The 14,077-nt window shown below is 46.2% G+C and overlaps 1 protein-coding gene across 4 annotated transcripts; it reads left to right on the top strand.

Annotated features, from left to right (window-relative positions):
- The first annotated feature begins 3,913 nt into the window (after positions 1-3,913).
- LOC149355540 (uncharacterized) lies at positions 3,914-13,568 on the top strand. Of its 4 annotated transcripts, none has more exons than XM_089583858.1 (4): positions 3,914-8,384; positions 8,651-8,794; positions 8,885-8,953; positions 9,493-9,633. In XM_089583858.1, the coding sequence occupies exons 1-4, from the start codon at positions 8,168-8,170 to the stop codon at positions 9,591-9,593; spliced, it is 531 nt and encodes a 176-aa protein (XP_089439984.1). In that variant the 5' UTR covers positions 3,914-8,167; the 3' UTR covers positions 9,594-9,633. The 4 variants fall into 4 exon arrangements, with proteins under 4 accessions (XP_089439984.1, XP_089439983.1, XP_089439985.1 ...); XM_089583857.1 differs by having other exon boundaries at positions 3,916-8,384; positions 8,885-8,946; positions 9,493-13,568; XM_089583861.1 differs by having other exon boundaries at positions 3,918-8,384; positions 8,885-8,977; positions 9,493-9,627.
- The last annotated feature ends 509 nt before the right edge of the window (positions 13,569-14,077 follow it).

Genomic DNA, 14,077 nt, shown 5'->3' with positions numbered 1-14,077 from the left:
AGCGCGCGTTTGTGTGATGACGATGGCGATCGGAAGTCAGAAGGCAAGAGCGGGCCGCTGATCTCCACTAGGTGGCTGGATGACGCATCGAGCGCCCGAAAGTGAAACCACCGGTAGTAAGCGGCCTCGTCCCGGAAGTCAGCCTCTGGCAGTGCATGAAATCGGACCTCAGCCGGTTTTTCAGTTTCAGTTTTTGTTTTCTACTTAGCGTTTCGTCTTTTCGGCGTCCTCGTCTTTTTTCACCACAACGCCTACCTATTGCGCCGTCAACTGCATGAGAATACCAGCAAAGTCTTCGGTGAAGACCAGGGGGGTAAAGCCATAGAGTTTCTTACTATTACCTAGAGGGAAAGCTGGCAGCCCGTCTATGGGAGTTTACATGGCGACCCCTCGAGACCACTTCAGCCACCATGGGCGCTCAAAGCATCATGGGGCGGTGCATAGAGTTTCTTACTATTACCTAGAGGGAAAGCTGGCAAGCCGTCTATGGGAGTTTGCATGGAGATCCCACGTGACCACCTCAGCCACCATGGGCGCTCAAAGCAACGTTCCTAGTCTAACATAGAGTTTCTTACTATTACCTAGAGGGAAAGCTGGCGGCGCTGCACTTCAGCCACCATGGACGCTCAAAGCATCATGGGGCGGTGAGCTACTTGTTGCGAGACAGTCGTAGTTTTTCGGAAACACGGAGTGGCACTACTAAGACGTTTCATTCCGAAAACGTTGTTCGCATGGAGATGGTTGTTCGCATATGGTTGTTCGTGTGTGCGCAGACGACTTTCGCGCGAACGCAGTGTGCAAAACCCATAGTAGTGAAAACGCTTAGACACACGACGCCAGTAAAAGGTTTCACTTTTCCGAAATGCTATTAAAAAACCTCTTAAAGTATCTAAGCAACAACATTTTTTTTAAAACATATTTACTTTTAAAAATGCGCTTGTTAATTACGAAATATTAGTTTTTATAGTGTCCTTTACTTGGCCAATAGGAGAGCGAGTCGTCTCTTATTTTGGGCAAACTTTGCACTTAAATGCTTTTCTGCTTGTTTGTTGCAATCATTAGACAAGATTTTCAATGTTAGGACGTTTGTAGTTATCAAACAGCTTTATTTCTTGATTATTTTTTGGCCAAAAGTTGCAGTTCCGCAACAAGTAGCTCACCGCCCCATGATGCTTTGAGCGCCCATGCTGGCTGAAGTGGTCTCGGGGGGTCGCCATGCAAACTCCCATAGACGGGCTGCCAGCTTTCCCTCTAGGTAATAGTAAGAAACTCTATGTAGTCTAAGAACGTTGGCTCAAAGCATCATGGGGCGGTGAGCTACTTGTTGCGGAACTGTAACTTTTGGCCAAAAAAATAATAAAAAAATAAAGCTGTTTGATAGCTACAAACGTCCTAACATTCAATATCTTGTCTAATGATTGCAACAAACGAGCAGAAAAGCATTTAAGTGCAAAGTTTGCCTAAAATAAGACATGACTAGCTTTCCTATTGGCCAAGTGATGAACACTAAAAAAACTAATATTTCGTAATTAACAGTCGCACTTTTAAAAGTAAATATGTTTTCAAAAAAAAATGTTGTTGTTTAGATACTTTAAGAGGTTTTTTAATGGCATTTCGGAAGAGTAAAACCTTTTATTGGCGTCGTGTGTCGTCGCGTCTTCACTACTATGGCTTTTGCACACTGCGTTCGCGCGAAAGTCGTCTGCGCACACACGAACTACGTTTTCGGAATGAAACGCCTTAGTACTGCCACTCTGTGTTCCCGAAAAACTACGACTGTGCCGCAACAAGTAGCTCACCGCCCCATGATGCTTTGAGCGTCCATGTTGGCTGAAGTGCAGTGCCGCCAGCTTTCCCTCTAGGTAGTAGTAAGAAACTCTATGGGGCGGTGAGCTACTTGTTGCGGAACTGCAACTTTTGGCCAAAAAATAATAGAAAAATTAAGCTGTTTGATAACTACAAACGTCCTAATATTCAATATCTTGTCTAATGATTGCAACAAACGAGCAGAAAAGCATTTAAGTGCAAAGTTTGCCCAAAATAAGAGACGACTCGCTCTCCTATTGGCCAAGTAGTGAACACTATAAAAACTAATATTTCGTAATTAACAGGCGCACTTTTAAAAGTAAACATGTTTTCAAAAAAGATGTTGGTCCTTAAATACAATAAGAGGTTTTTTAATGGCATTTCGGAAAAGTGATACCTTTTATTGGCGTCGTGTGTCGTCGCGTTTTCACTACTATGGGTTTTGCCCACTGCGTTCGCGCGAAAGTCGTCTGCGCACACACGAACAGCGTTTTCGGAAAGAAACGTCTTAGTAGTGCCACTTCGTGTTCCCGAAAAACTACGACTGTGCCGCAACAAGTAGCTCACCGCCCCATGATGCTTTGGACGTCCATGGTGGCAACGTTAATGGAACTAAACTCAGTTTCCAAACCCAGAGCGGTTTCGCGGCGCCGCCACCACTGGCTGCTTTGAGTGGCGCTGCGGTCGTACCAGGCTTCAGCCGGTCCCATGCATGGCCGGTCCGATCAGTTGCTGTACTCCTAGTACTGTGCGCGCATGTCGTAGAGTGCTTTCGCGACGCGATTGCTGCTGTGATCGTTGTCTTTGTACTGCGTGCGCTTGATTGCAGAGTTTCAGGGGCTGTATCTGCCATGCCGACGTGCTGTGTGCCGGGCTGCACGAGCGGTTACAAAATCGACAAGACTGCGAGGCATTTTTTCGCGGCTCCTCGTGACGCGGATCTCCGTGCGGCATCGAGCCATTCCCCGTGTTGACAGAAAACTCTCCGACAAATCACGTGTGTGCGATCTTCATTTCCATTTTGAAAGGAGCGTGTTTATAAGAGTGTTTTCACCAAAGTAGCATATTAGACATCTACTTTAAAGGTGGAGATCAGATCATCGCAAGGCTCATTGCAAGTTCACTTACCAGCTTATCTAAACGCGAATGTCTGGCAGGCATTGGTGCAGTGTGTTTTAAACATAAATTAGCAATAGCTTCAGAGCGCAAAGTCCCGCATTTATGGCACTCAAAAGCAGACCACAAGTACCTACGATTTCTGTGGCGCAGTTTTCCGAAATAAGCAGATTTTACGCACAGCGTTCACTTCGTGAATGACTCCGCGCGCTGCTCACAACCCGAGCTGCGAAGGCAGTGAACTTCCTCGGGTTCCTGAGTCATCATTTTCTCTTTCCTTACAACAGAAAGGATGCCTGACGCCAACTCCAGACAAGAAATTTCAGTATTTTGAGTTTACCCGTCTCCTTTTATTGTTCCTAGCGTGCGCTACCGTTCCAACAATATTTTTCCATCCTTCACGCAGTGCACTACAGCTGGACACAAATACAGAGATACTTTTACATTTTATTCACAACACATTTTGCGCGCGCATCCCTCGACGAGGCTCCACTTACCCCTCTCGATTTTGCTTCTTCCCCATTAATAACATGGCTGTACGTCTTCAGTATGTCTTCTTCGTGAAAATTAAGATCGCACACACGTGATTTGTCGGAGAGTTTTCTGTCAACACGGGGAATGGCTCGATCCCATGCCGCACGGAGATATGCGTCACGAGGAGCCGCGAAAAAATGCCTCGCAGTCTTGTTTCGGTAACCGCTCGTGCAGCCCGGCACACAGCACGTCGGCATGGCAGATACAGCACCTGAAGCTCTGCATGCAAGCGCACGTAGCCCAAAGACAACGATCACAGCAGCAATCGCGTCGCGAAAGCACTCTACGACATGCGCGCACAGTAGCAGGCAGACATTTGCGTTTAGATAAGCTGGTAAGTGAACTTACGATTAGCGTTGCGATGATCTGATCTCCACCTTTAAAGTAGATGTCTAATATGCTACTCTGGTGAAGAAACTCTTATAACCACGTTCCTTTCAAAAATCATGACCGCCCGCCAATTCGGCCAACGGTGGCATTGGCTAGGCAGCGATTATCTATCACTCGAGTTGCTGCAGCAAAGATTTGTGGCATACTGGCCGCACAGGGTTCAGAACTGACTGGTGTCTTTACGATAAACATCGGCAAGTGCGATATGTGGGACGCCAGTTACTCAACATTCCCGAAGGCTGCGTGCCACGACGCTGGGCGGCCGGGCCTGCGGCGTCTGCTAGCGGCGGCCAGCGGGAGCCTGTTTCGACGGCAGCGCCCCCTCGCGCTAAAATTTGCGGGCCGCTTCAGCCGCATGGAGAAGGCGGAGAGTTTGGCAACTTAGTTTAGTTCCATTAACGTTGCATGGTGGCTGAAGAGCAGCGCCGCCAGCTTTCCCTCTAGGTAATAGTAAGAAACTCTATGTATCAGAATGAGCGAGTTGGTCGCCCATATTCACTCCGCTAAAGGTCAAACGCAACTGCGGAAGGTAACGCGAAGGCTCGAAAGTTCGAGTACTATTGCTTTCGCAATAAAGGACGAGAACGGCGAAAAGACGAAATGCTAAGTGCGAAAACAAAACTGGAACTGAAAAACAGTGCTGAGGTCCGATTTCGTGCACTGCCAAAGGCTGACTTCCGGAACAAGGCCGCTTACTTCCGGTGGCTTCACTTTCGGGCATAGAGTTTCTTACTATTAATAGTAAGAAACTCTATGCTTTCGGGCGCTCAATGTGCCATCCAGCCCCCTAGTGGAGATCAGTGAGTGTTGCTTTCCCAACAAAAAAAAAGAATTACATGTCTTGCTCGAATTATTTGCCTCAATCTATCGAAAAGCTGTAACAGCTGATGAGCTGCGCACAAATTTCGCATTGGGAAGTAACGTAATCGTTGGCCATTTTTTTTTCTGCGTTGAATTTGATGCCTTCGTTTGCTCTCAACAAGGCAGACTGCTAATTTTTTTTAGCAAACCTAGCTCTGGCCGTCATCTTTGAGCGAAACTTGGAGGAATTTTCCTTCCTCCATGCAGCAAAACGATCATGCAGCTGCATGCGCTCGCAACGCTGCATCTGTACTGTGCATTGCACGTTTTGTGATACGCACGCGGTGAGTTTCTCAGTTATGCAAGGTACATATACCATGGTAGCGAAGGCTCCATATACACGCCCATTGGTCCAAAAAATGGCGGCTCATGGGGCACCCTAAAGTGACTTTAGGGCACCCCCAACCCCAGCGCCCCCATTTTGGGGGGCAAACTATGTATGAGTGATGTTGAAGGACGTCACGCATACGTATCCTTTTAGCGCGAATTATAAAGTGGTCTTTTTATAGAATCCGCATTTTCGAACCGGTATCTCTTGAAGGTTGCCTTTCAGCGCGCACCAACCTTTGCCAGTCAAATGTGCTCGATTTCCTGCTAGTTATGGCCTTGTTAATGTGCAATTGGGAACCCAATGAAAGTGACCGACAAAGAAGGCAGCATAGAAAGGCAGCAACACTTTCAGACGCTGGCTAAGCATGCATGATTCGCAGTGGAAACCTTTGTGAAAATACTGGTGCTAGTACTTTTGAGTACATCAGGGTATGATGCACAAAGCACAGGCTCAAGTCAACAGTTTGCAATACAGTGTACGGCAAGTATGGTTTTCATATTCATGGTTTATTACAGCAACCAAACAAATACAGTGATAAAGCACACCAACAAAAAATGCACGTCACAGGCAGCTCACGCAGTAGTTTTTTAAAGCTGGCTATTCATCTCAATGGTCACAGTGCGGATAGGAAAAAGCCCTTAAGTTCCACGAACGTTGCCAGGTAGGAAATTGAAAAGTATAGAAAACAATGCTACGACAGCTTCCATGGAGGCAAACATGACATGACATAAGTAGGCGCATCAACACATAGACCATGCAGAACACTGGGATTACTCTTCACATTTCATTTCTTCAACTGAAAGAATATAGCAGCTATGTTTACACCTCCATGACAATATTAAAAATAAGTTTTAGCATCAACAAACCTGCTCAACGCTAGAGCATTACACCATACATAGGGCCTGCGAACAGCCTCGAGACCTCCTTCTTGTCGCTAACCGAAGTAATTTGAAGCAATTCTAATCAAATTAAAACATACATGAAGTGCCGTTTAAAGTGAAGTGCAAAAACATTCAATACAGCCACTCCTTCCTCGAGTAGGTAAAGCATCGAGACGCAGCCATCCTGGCCGCAAATACGCAGCCAGCCTTCGAAGTGCTTGGAACAAACCCTCGGGTTTCGCTGCTGGCACGGCGTCTTCTCCTGGCTGAGGTTGCGGCAGAACTGCACCCACGTTTTGCACCTGGTCATGATGCAGCGTCCACGTTATACAACTGCATACAAATGAATACCATATACTCCAAACGTCAATACGACATGATTCCTTTCACCTAAATGCAGTACGTTATAACTATGGCAGAAAATGCTCGCGCCAAGCCTCCGCGCCTCAGAGTGCGGTTACGCTCGCCTGATACCACGCGGCTAGCTGCTTTTCTGTGCTCAAAGAGTGACGAGAGCGATGCAGCGAAATGAGTTTATAACTACATTGACGGTTATGTATACGTACAACGGCAATAACTACTGCTGACCGAATTCAGTTAAGGCATAGTGAATGCGGCGCACATTCACATGGTTGAGTTTCGATACTGTCAGTTGCGAGGGGATCCTCAAATTGGCTTCATGGTGTTGAAAAACCTATTAATGTCATACTCATAGCTGTTAGGCAGCGCAGTTGGTTTTAAATTGACCATGCGGCAAGTAGAGGGCACGTGGTTGCTCATGAGAGCCCGGTATGAAGTTCACGTTGGTGACAGTCGGCTGCACGAAACTAGCTATAAATAAGACAAATGATGGGTGTCTTTTGCACACCTTATGACTGTAAGTGCGTGCCCTGCAATTTACTTAAATATCCCGATAACATGAAGCCAAGAGCGTATGAAACGGTTACAGCTACGAATAGGCGCGAAAAGCCCGACAAAAGCCTATCTAGAGCAGACGACAACGGCAAGAGCTCACCTGCGAAAGTCCAGAGGGAAGCGGTGTAGTCTTGGTAAGACACCCACAGAGCAAGGTTTCTGCACATGCCGCAACCTCATCTTGAAATGCAAAGCTAAGCGCTTGAAATTCAACGATGAGCTCGAAGCCTCGAGAAAAGGTTTCGCACTGGCCGTACACCGAAGGAAACGCTGCAGCGGGGTGCAGATCTTGCGAAACGGTGACAGAGAACGGACGGGAAAGGACGACAAAACTTCTTAAAGGGGCCATTTCGAGACCGGTGAGCTTAATTTGCACGCTTCCGAAGGCGCGCCATAGCAGGCAGCTGGAGATAATAAATGGCTTCCTAAGCACCCCCAGCAACTGTGGCCGAGCACCGAAACAAGGCCTGTAAAGTCGCGCTGCAAATGCACCGCACACTCAACAGAGGGCGCAACCAAAGCGTTCCAAAATATAACAAAACTCAGCGTAATATTTCGCAGAAATAGTTGAATCGTACATCGAAATATTAATTTTTCTTTGCTTTAGAGCAACTTTATCTGTGCTTTTGTATTAGTTTCGGCCGCCTCTATAGGCTATGCTCCAGTAGTGCTAATCCGCCTTATTATGGCTCAAAACAGAGTGCGCCCGTAGCATCAATGACAGGCACACAAGATTACGACTAACCCTCATCTCAAGACAAAAATTCGAGGAAAACAACTGCTAACCAAGACAGCAGCTGGACTGGCCGCTGCCGAGTCTGCATATCCTGAAACACTCTGTGCTGCACAGCTTTTGTGGTAATTTTTGTGCAAGAGCACGGTGCAATTGTGCAATAAAATTTGTGCAGAAGCAAAATTCACATAAAATGGGCGTTTGTGAGCAGACCTTTTAGTAATGTTGTAAACATGCGCGCATAAATTTCTCCTTTAAGGAGCCTCCGCGCGCTGGAAGTATTCACTGACGCGTTGAGCGCGGTGCATTGTGGGACATGTAACGCAGCCCAGCCTAGCGGGAGCGCACGGCCAAGCCTAGCGGGAGCGCACTGCCTAGCCGGCAACCCTGAGCTCCCAAGGTGCCTTGCGCGTTCTTAACTCATCGGCGTGCCGGCGTGCGTCGCAGTAACATGGCAGTAAACAGCTCTCTTTGTTCAGCACTCGCCTTGGCGTGCGTGTAGTCACTCTCGTTTGTAACAGGGCAGGGTGCCATTTTGATGTTCACGTCGAGCCGAGCGAGCGAAGGTTTCGATCGTCGTCGTGCATTCCACCGCCAACTATGGTTCATTGCGCTGTCGTCGGTTGCAATAGCCAGTTAGACAAAGCAACAGAAACTGAAAAGCAACAATTACGACCTCGGTTTTTTCAAAATACCGAAGAACCGACAAAACTGCTTTCGGAGGAGCGGCGCCGCGAATGGCTGGCTCGTATCAACAGAAAAAACATCAGCGCAGCTCCCGACAAGTACCGTATCTGTTCACGGCACTTTTTGTCAGGTAAGCATAAGAATTAAATCTGTGCTGTTGAACGAATGCGAGCAGCATAGAAGTTACAGAAAACGCGAAAAGTCGTGCGGTAATGCACAGAGGCGAACGTTCACGCACTGTCACATTGGTGATCGTTTTGTCCTTACGTGCGAAGCACGCGAAATGTAATCGTTGATTGTTTGCGCGTCCTAGCTTTAGGCTAATCGCCGATTCAGGCAGCCTAACAGTCTGGGTGATTACTTTCGAGCTCAAAAGTGTATGCTCGTACGACGCAGGCACGCCTTCTACTCTGTTCGATGAATGCAACTCAGATTGGGCTCCCTCGCTGCACTTGGGATATGCAGCCAAGGCTGTTCGCGACGGCCGGTTCAAGCGTCTCAAGGCACGACGCGTGAAACGCAAGCCAGCGGTGACTACAGGTGAAATGAATTGTTTTGTTTTAGGTAGCAACATTTCTGGAACTAAGGTGAAACACTCGCCTTCCATTTTTTGGTGGCTTACGAACGCAGCTGAAGCCGAGGAAATGCCAGCTGAGGAACTTGCGGATGTTCCATCTCTGGCAGATGCGGAGGTCAGCAGTGAGTAGGCAGCCTCGGAAAATGGTAGTTAGCATTTCATAACCAGTGCAAGTAGTGACAGGATTGCATTTGGACCTGATGTTAGGAAGTGGTTCTCTGAGATAGGCAAGAGTGAGCTGTATACCATTACATTACAACATAGCCTTCTGTGACAAATGTATCGGCAGTGCACCATTTAATGTGCTGAAAATGACCTGCATTTTCACAGCTCATGTTAAGGATGTTACTTTTACTTGGCCAGGATTTTTGTACGTATGTTACGGGCCTGCTAAAACAGGGCCGCTAAAACCAGGAAGCAATATTTTGTCTGTAACGAGCGTATCACTGATTTTAAGAGACTAGTTGTAGACTAGCGGCAGTGTGTAGATGAGCTAGTTAATGCATGTTCAAAAAGTGATGAGAAAATGGTATGTTGACACCAGTCTATGTTGTGTACTTCCTCCTGTGTAAACTCAATTTGTTGTACTGTTTGCAACTGCAAACTCTTGCCTAATTTCCATTGGGATTAAATGTGGTTTCTTTTCCATCCTTCATTGAAGGCACATGCTGCCAGACTGACTCAGCAGCTGGAAGAAGTAGCAAAACTTCGTGGGGAGCTGAGGGCAGCCGAAGAGAGCCTGGCGGCAACAAATGTCACTGAAGAGGCTCTTCGTGGTGATGACGAAAGAGTCGCCTTCTACACAGGACTGCCATCATTTATGGCACTTTTTTTTCTTTTTAATCTGTTGAAACGCCATGTATCTCACTCTTCAATAATCATGCTGACAAAGTTTGAGGAGGTGGTAATGTTTCTGATGAGGATGAGGCTTGGAACCCAAATGCAGGATTTAGCATACCGCTGTGGTGTTTCTCAGCCCACTGTATCTAGAGTTTGTGATGAGTGGTTGGACATTTGTTATGATCGTCTTGGGTCATTTGTACGGTGGCCTGAGAAAGAAGAAATAATGGAGACAATGCCAGCTGCCTGTGTAGAAAACTTTGGATTGAATGTCAGAGTCATTCTGGACTGCTTTGAAGTATTTATTCACAGGCCCAGCTCACTGTTGCCACATGCAGAAATATGGTCTCAGTACAAACACTACAATACTGTAAAATTTCTGTTGGGAATCTCCCCGCAAAGAATGGTTACATATATTTCCCAAGAATTTGGTGGGCGTGTCAGTGACAAGCTGATCACCGACGACAATGGTATGCTTAATCTGTTAGACAAAGGAGACGTCGTCCTAGCAGACGGGGTTCTTTATTGCTGAAAGCGTTGGCATGTGCATTCACAAAAGGAAAGAGGCAGCTTTCTAGTTCTGAGAAGTTCTAAATAAGAATACCAGCAATGAATGTGTAATTGACAAGATTGCTAGGGTCTGCTGTGCACTAGCTAACTTATGTAACTCAGTGGTGGCATTCAACTAATTTTTTTATTGGAGTGAATGCATGACTGTCCAAAAATTTGTACTGGTTGGTAGCGCTTACTAGGTTTAGGTTTATGGGGGTATAACACCCCAAAGCAACTCAGGCTATGAGGGACACCGTAGTGAAGGGCTCTGGAAATTTCGACCACCTGGGGTTCTTTAACGTGCACTGACATCGCGCAGTACATGATGTCAGTGCACGTTAGCTCTTACTGCTGTGTGGCTGCAGTGGTTATGGAGGAAGGAAAGGTGGAGCAACTGTTTCACCGTGCCCACTTAAAGCATGCCATGAGCAAAGGGGTGAAAGGGGGTACATAGCTTGAATCACCACAATGAAGGGCTACATATTATTTCAGCATTCACAGTTCTTATACATTGCATAGCGCACTGGCACTTTTGCATTCTACCTTCATAAAAATGCAACCGTGATAGCCAGCATTAATTGCTGCAACCTCCAGCTCTGCAGCCAAAGGCTGCACTCACTGAGTTGTCGTGGAAGTGACTGACATTGTGTCATCATCAGCCTGACTACACCCACTGCAGGGCAAAGGCCTCTCCCATGTCTCTCCAATTAAACCTGTCCTTTGTCAGTTGCCGCCACTGTATCCCCGCAAACTTCTTAATCTCATCTGCCCACCTAACTTTCTGCCGTCCCCTGCTACATTTGCTTTCTCTTGGAATCCACTCCGTTACCCTTAAGGACCAGCGGTTATCTTGCCTTCACATTACATGGCCTGCCCAAGCCCATATCTTCCTCTTGATTTCAACTAAGATGTCATTAACCTGCGTTTGTTCCCTCACCCACTCCACCCTCTTCCGATCTCTTAATGTTAACGTGCGATGTCAGTGCACGTTAAAGAACCCCAGGTGGTCGAAATTTCCGAAGCCCTCCACTACGGCATCTCTCATAGCCTTAGTCAGTTTGGGATGTTAAACCCCATAAACCAAACCATCTTAACGTTACACCTATCATTTTCCTTTCCATAGCTCACTGCGTTGTTCTTAACTTAAGCTGAACCCTCTTTGTTAGCCTCCACGTTTCTGCCCCATAGGTGAGTACTGGTAGGATACAGCTGTTGTATACTTTTCTCTTCAGGGATATTGGTAAGCTACCATTCATGATCTGAGAGAACCTGCCATATGCGCTCCACCCCATTCTTATTCTTCTAGTTATTTCCCTCTCATGATCCGGATCTGCGGTCACTACCTGCCCTAAGTAGACATATTCTCTTACTACTTCCAGCACCTCGCTACCAATTGTGAACTGCTGTTCCCTTGCTAGGCTGTTGAACATTACCTTGGTTTTCTGCATGTTAATTCTTGGCCCCACCGTTCTGCTCTGCCTGTGCAGTTCTTGTCCTGAGTGGCTTAGCAAGGCAATGTCATCAGCGAATCGTAAATTACTCAGGTATTCTCCATTAACTCTTATCCCCAACTGTTCCCATTCCAGTCCCCGGAATACCTCCTATAAGCAGGCAGTGAAGAGCATTGGCGAGATCGTGTCTCCCTGCCTGACACCTTTCCGTATTGGAATTTTATTGCTGGCTTTATGGAGAACTATAGTAGCTGTGCAATCATTATAAATATCTTCCAATATTTTTACATAACACTCTTCTACACCCTGATTCCGCAATGCCTGCATGACAGCTGAGGTTTCCACTGAGTCAAATGCTTTCTCGTAATCAATGAAGGCTTTATATATATTGGTTATATTCTGCGCATTTCTCTATCACCTGATTGATGGTGTGAATGTGGTCTATTATCAAGTATCCTTTACGAAAGCCTGCCTGATCATTTGGTTGACTAAAGTCCAAGGTTGTCCTGACTCTATTAGCGTTTACCTTAGTAAATACCTTGTAGGCAATGGACAATAAGCTGATTGGTCTGTAATTCTTCAAGTCCTTGACGTCTCCTTTCTTATGAATTAAGATAATGCTAGCGTTCTTCCAAGCTTCTGGTACTCTCGAGGTCACAAGGCATTGCGTATACAGGGTGGCTAGTTTTTGTAGCACAATCTCTCCTCCGTCCTTCAACAAATCTGCTGTTACCTGATCCTCACCAGCTGCTTTCCCTCTTTGCAATGCTCTTAAGGCTTCCTTTACTTCCTCCTTCGTTACTGGCAGGATGTCCCATTGCTGTGCTCGACTGCCTCCCTCAGTAACTTGATGATTACATTCGCTACTGTATAGATTTGTGTAGAACTCTTCGGCTAATTCAACTATCTTATCCATATTGCGGATGACATTGCCCTGTTTATCTTTTAGCACATGCATCTGGTTTTTACCTATGCCCAGTTTTCTCCTCAATGATTTTAGGCTACCTCCGTTCCTTAGAGCATGCTCGATTTTCTGCATGTTAACCTTTCTTTTGTCGGCTACCTTGCGCTTATTTATTAACTTCGATAGCTCTGCTAGTTCTATCCTGTCTGTGGAGTTAGACGTCATCATGCTTTGGCGTTTCTTAATCAGATATTTAGTCTCCTGAGATAGCTTGCTGGTATAATGTCGAACCATCCTACCACCTACTTCTGCGGCACACTCTGTAACGATAGCTGTAAGATTATCATTCATTGTTTCAACACTACGGTCGTCTTCTTCAGTTAAAGCGGAACATTTTGAAGGTGCAGCTATAGGTTTAGGTCAGAGCATACTGCAACTAGAGTACAATCCTAATACAGTAGAAGCACGTCAAGTAACGAAACAGGAAAAGCATAAAAGTGTTTATTTGTTTTCACAAATAAATAAAGCTGTAACCTGTTTAATACTTTTCACAAATGATCACAACTGGTCTGCATCTCTTATTTTTCAGCACTATTTTGTAAAGAACAAGCCTGGCAAAACCACTTCTCACATTTTGGGGCACTCCTCAGTCCTATGCACCCAAAATGGAACCATTTTATGTCACAGTTTTTGTTGTCACAGGCAATCATTTTGCCGCTTTCAGGTCCCCTACAGAGACAGTAGCTGTCGTCAGATGCAAGGTCACTTTGTCGATTCTGATGTGACAGTGTGTTTAACGAAACAGATGTTAAAACAGCTGTAGGTTGAACTTCTGATGCGCTATTGCTGGTGCTACTTGCTGTCTGGACCCCACCAGTGTTTTTGTTGGAAAACCAGTGTGCGACCAACTCTCGCAGCAGAACGTTTTTGAAGAACTTCTCTGCCTTGTCAACCTGTGCGACAATAAATCTGTTATCTCTTGAAACCCTCTGAATGTTTATGCCGTTTTTGATCCAAAGAACGAAGTCGGCATAGTCTAGCTTACATACAAACACCTGCGTTTGCACTTGGTATTAGTAACGGTGAGTTTTTTTTAACACGAACTCGCCGTCACACTCTGTCACACAACTGTTTGCATCGGTCAGCTGTTCACTGAGGTGGCCATCTCTCCCTTTCCATGGACACTTTACTTCCACAACACCTGCACCGCAGCAGGTGCAGTTCACCATCAAGTCGGGTAGCCGCTAAAAATAAACATTCCGGGCAGATGAAAATCCCGGCATCTCTAAATTCGATGCCATCATGATCACTCATCACATTTTGATATTTTGCAAGAGCCTGCAATTCTTTCAGGCGGCCGTACCGAACAGCTGGAACTGACAGTTTCTGTCTCTCTGGGGCGCAAATCCGTTTGACCAGAGTAAGGGATGGTGCTTCCAGCTTTGTATGGCATACATCATACAACGTTGACGCTGTCACACGGACGGTTCTGAATGCAA

The sequence above is a fragment of the Amblyomma mixtum genome, chromosome 3 (genome assembly GCF_055824585.1).
Source record: "Amblyomma mixtum isolate Tamu chromosome 3, ASM5582458v1, whole genome shotgun sequence".
In the NCBI taxonomy this organism is placed as follows: domain Eukaryota; kingdom Metazoa; phylum Arthropoda; class Arachnida; order Ixodida; family Ixodidae; genus Amblyomma; species Amblyomma mixtum.
This window is presented reverse-complemented; position numbering and strand designations above follow the sequence as displayed.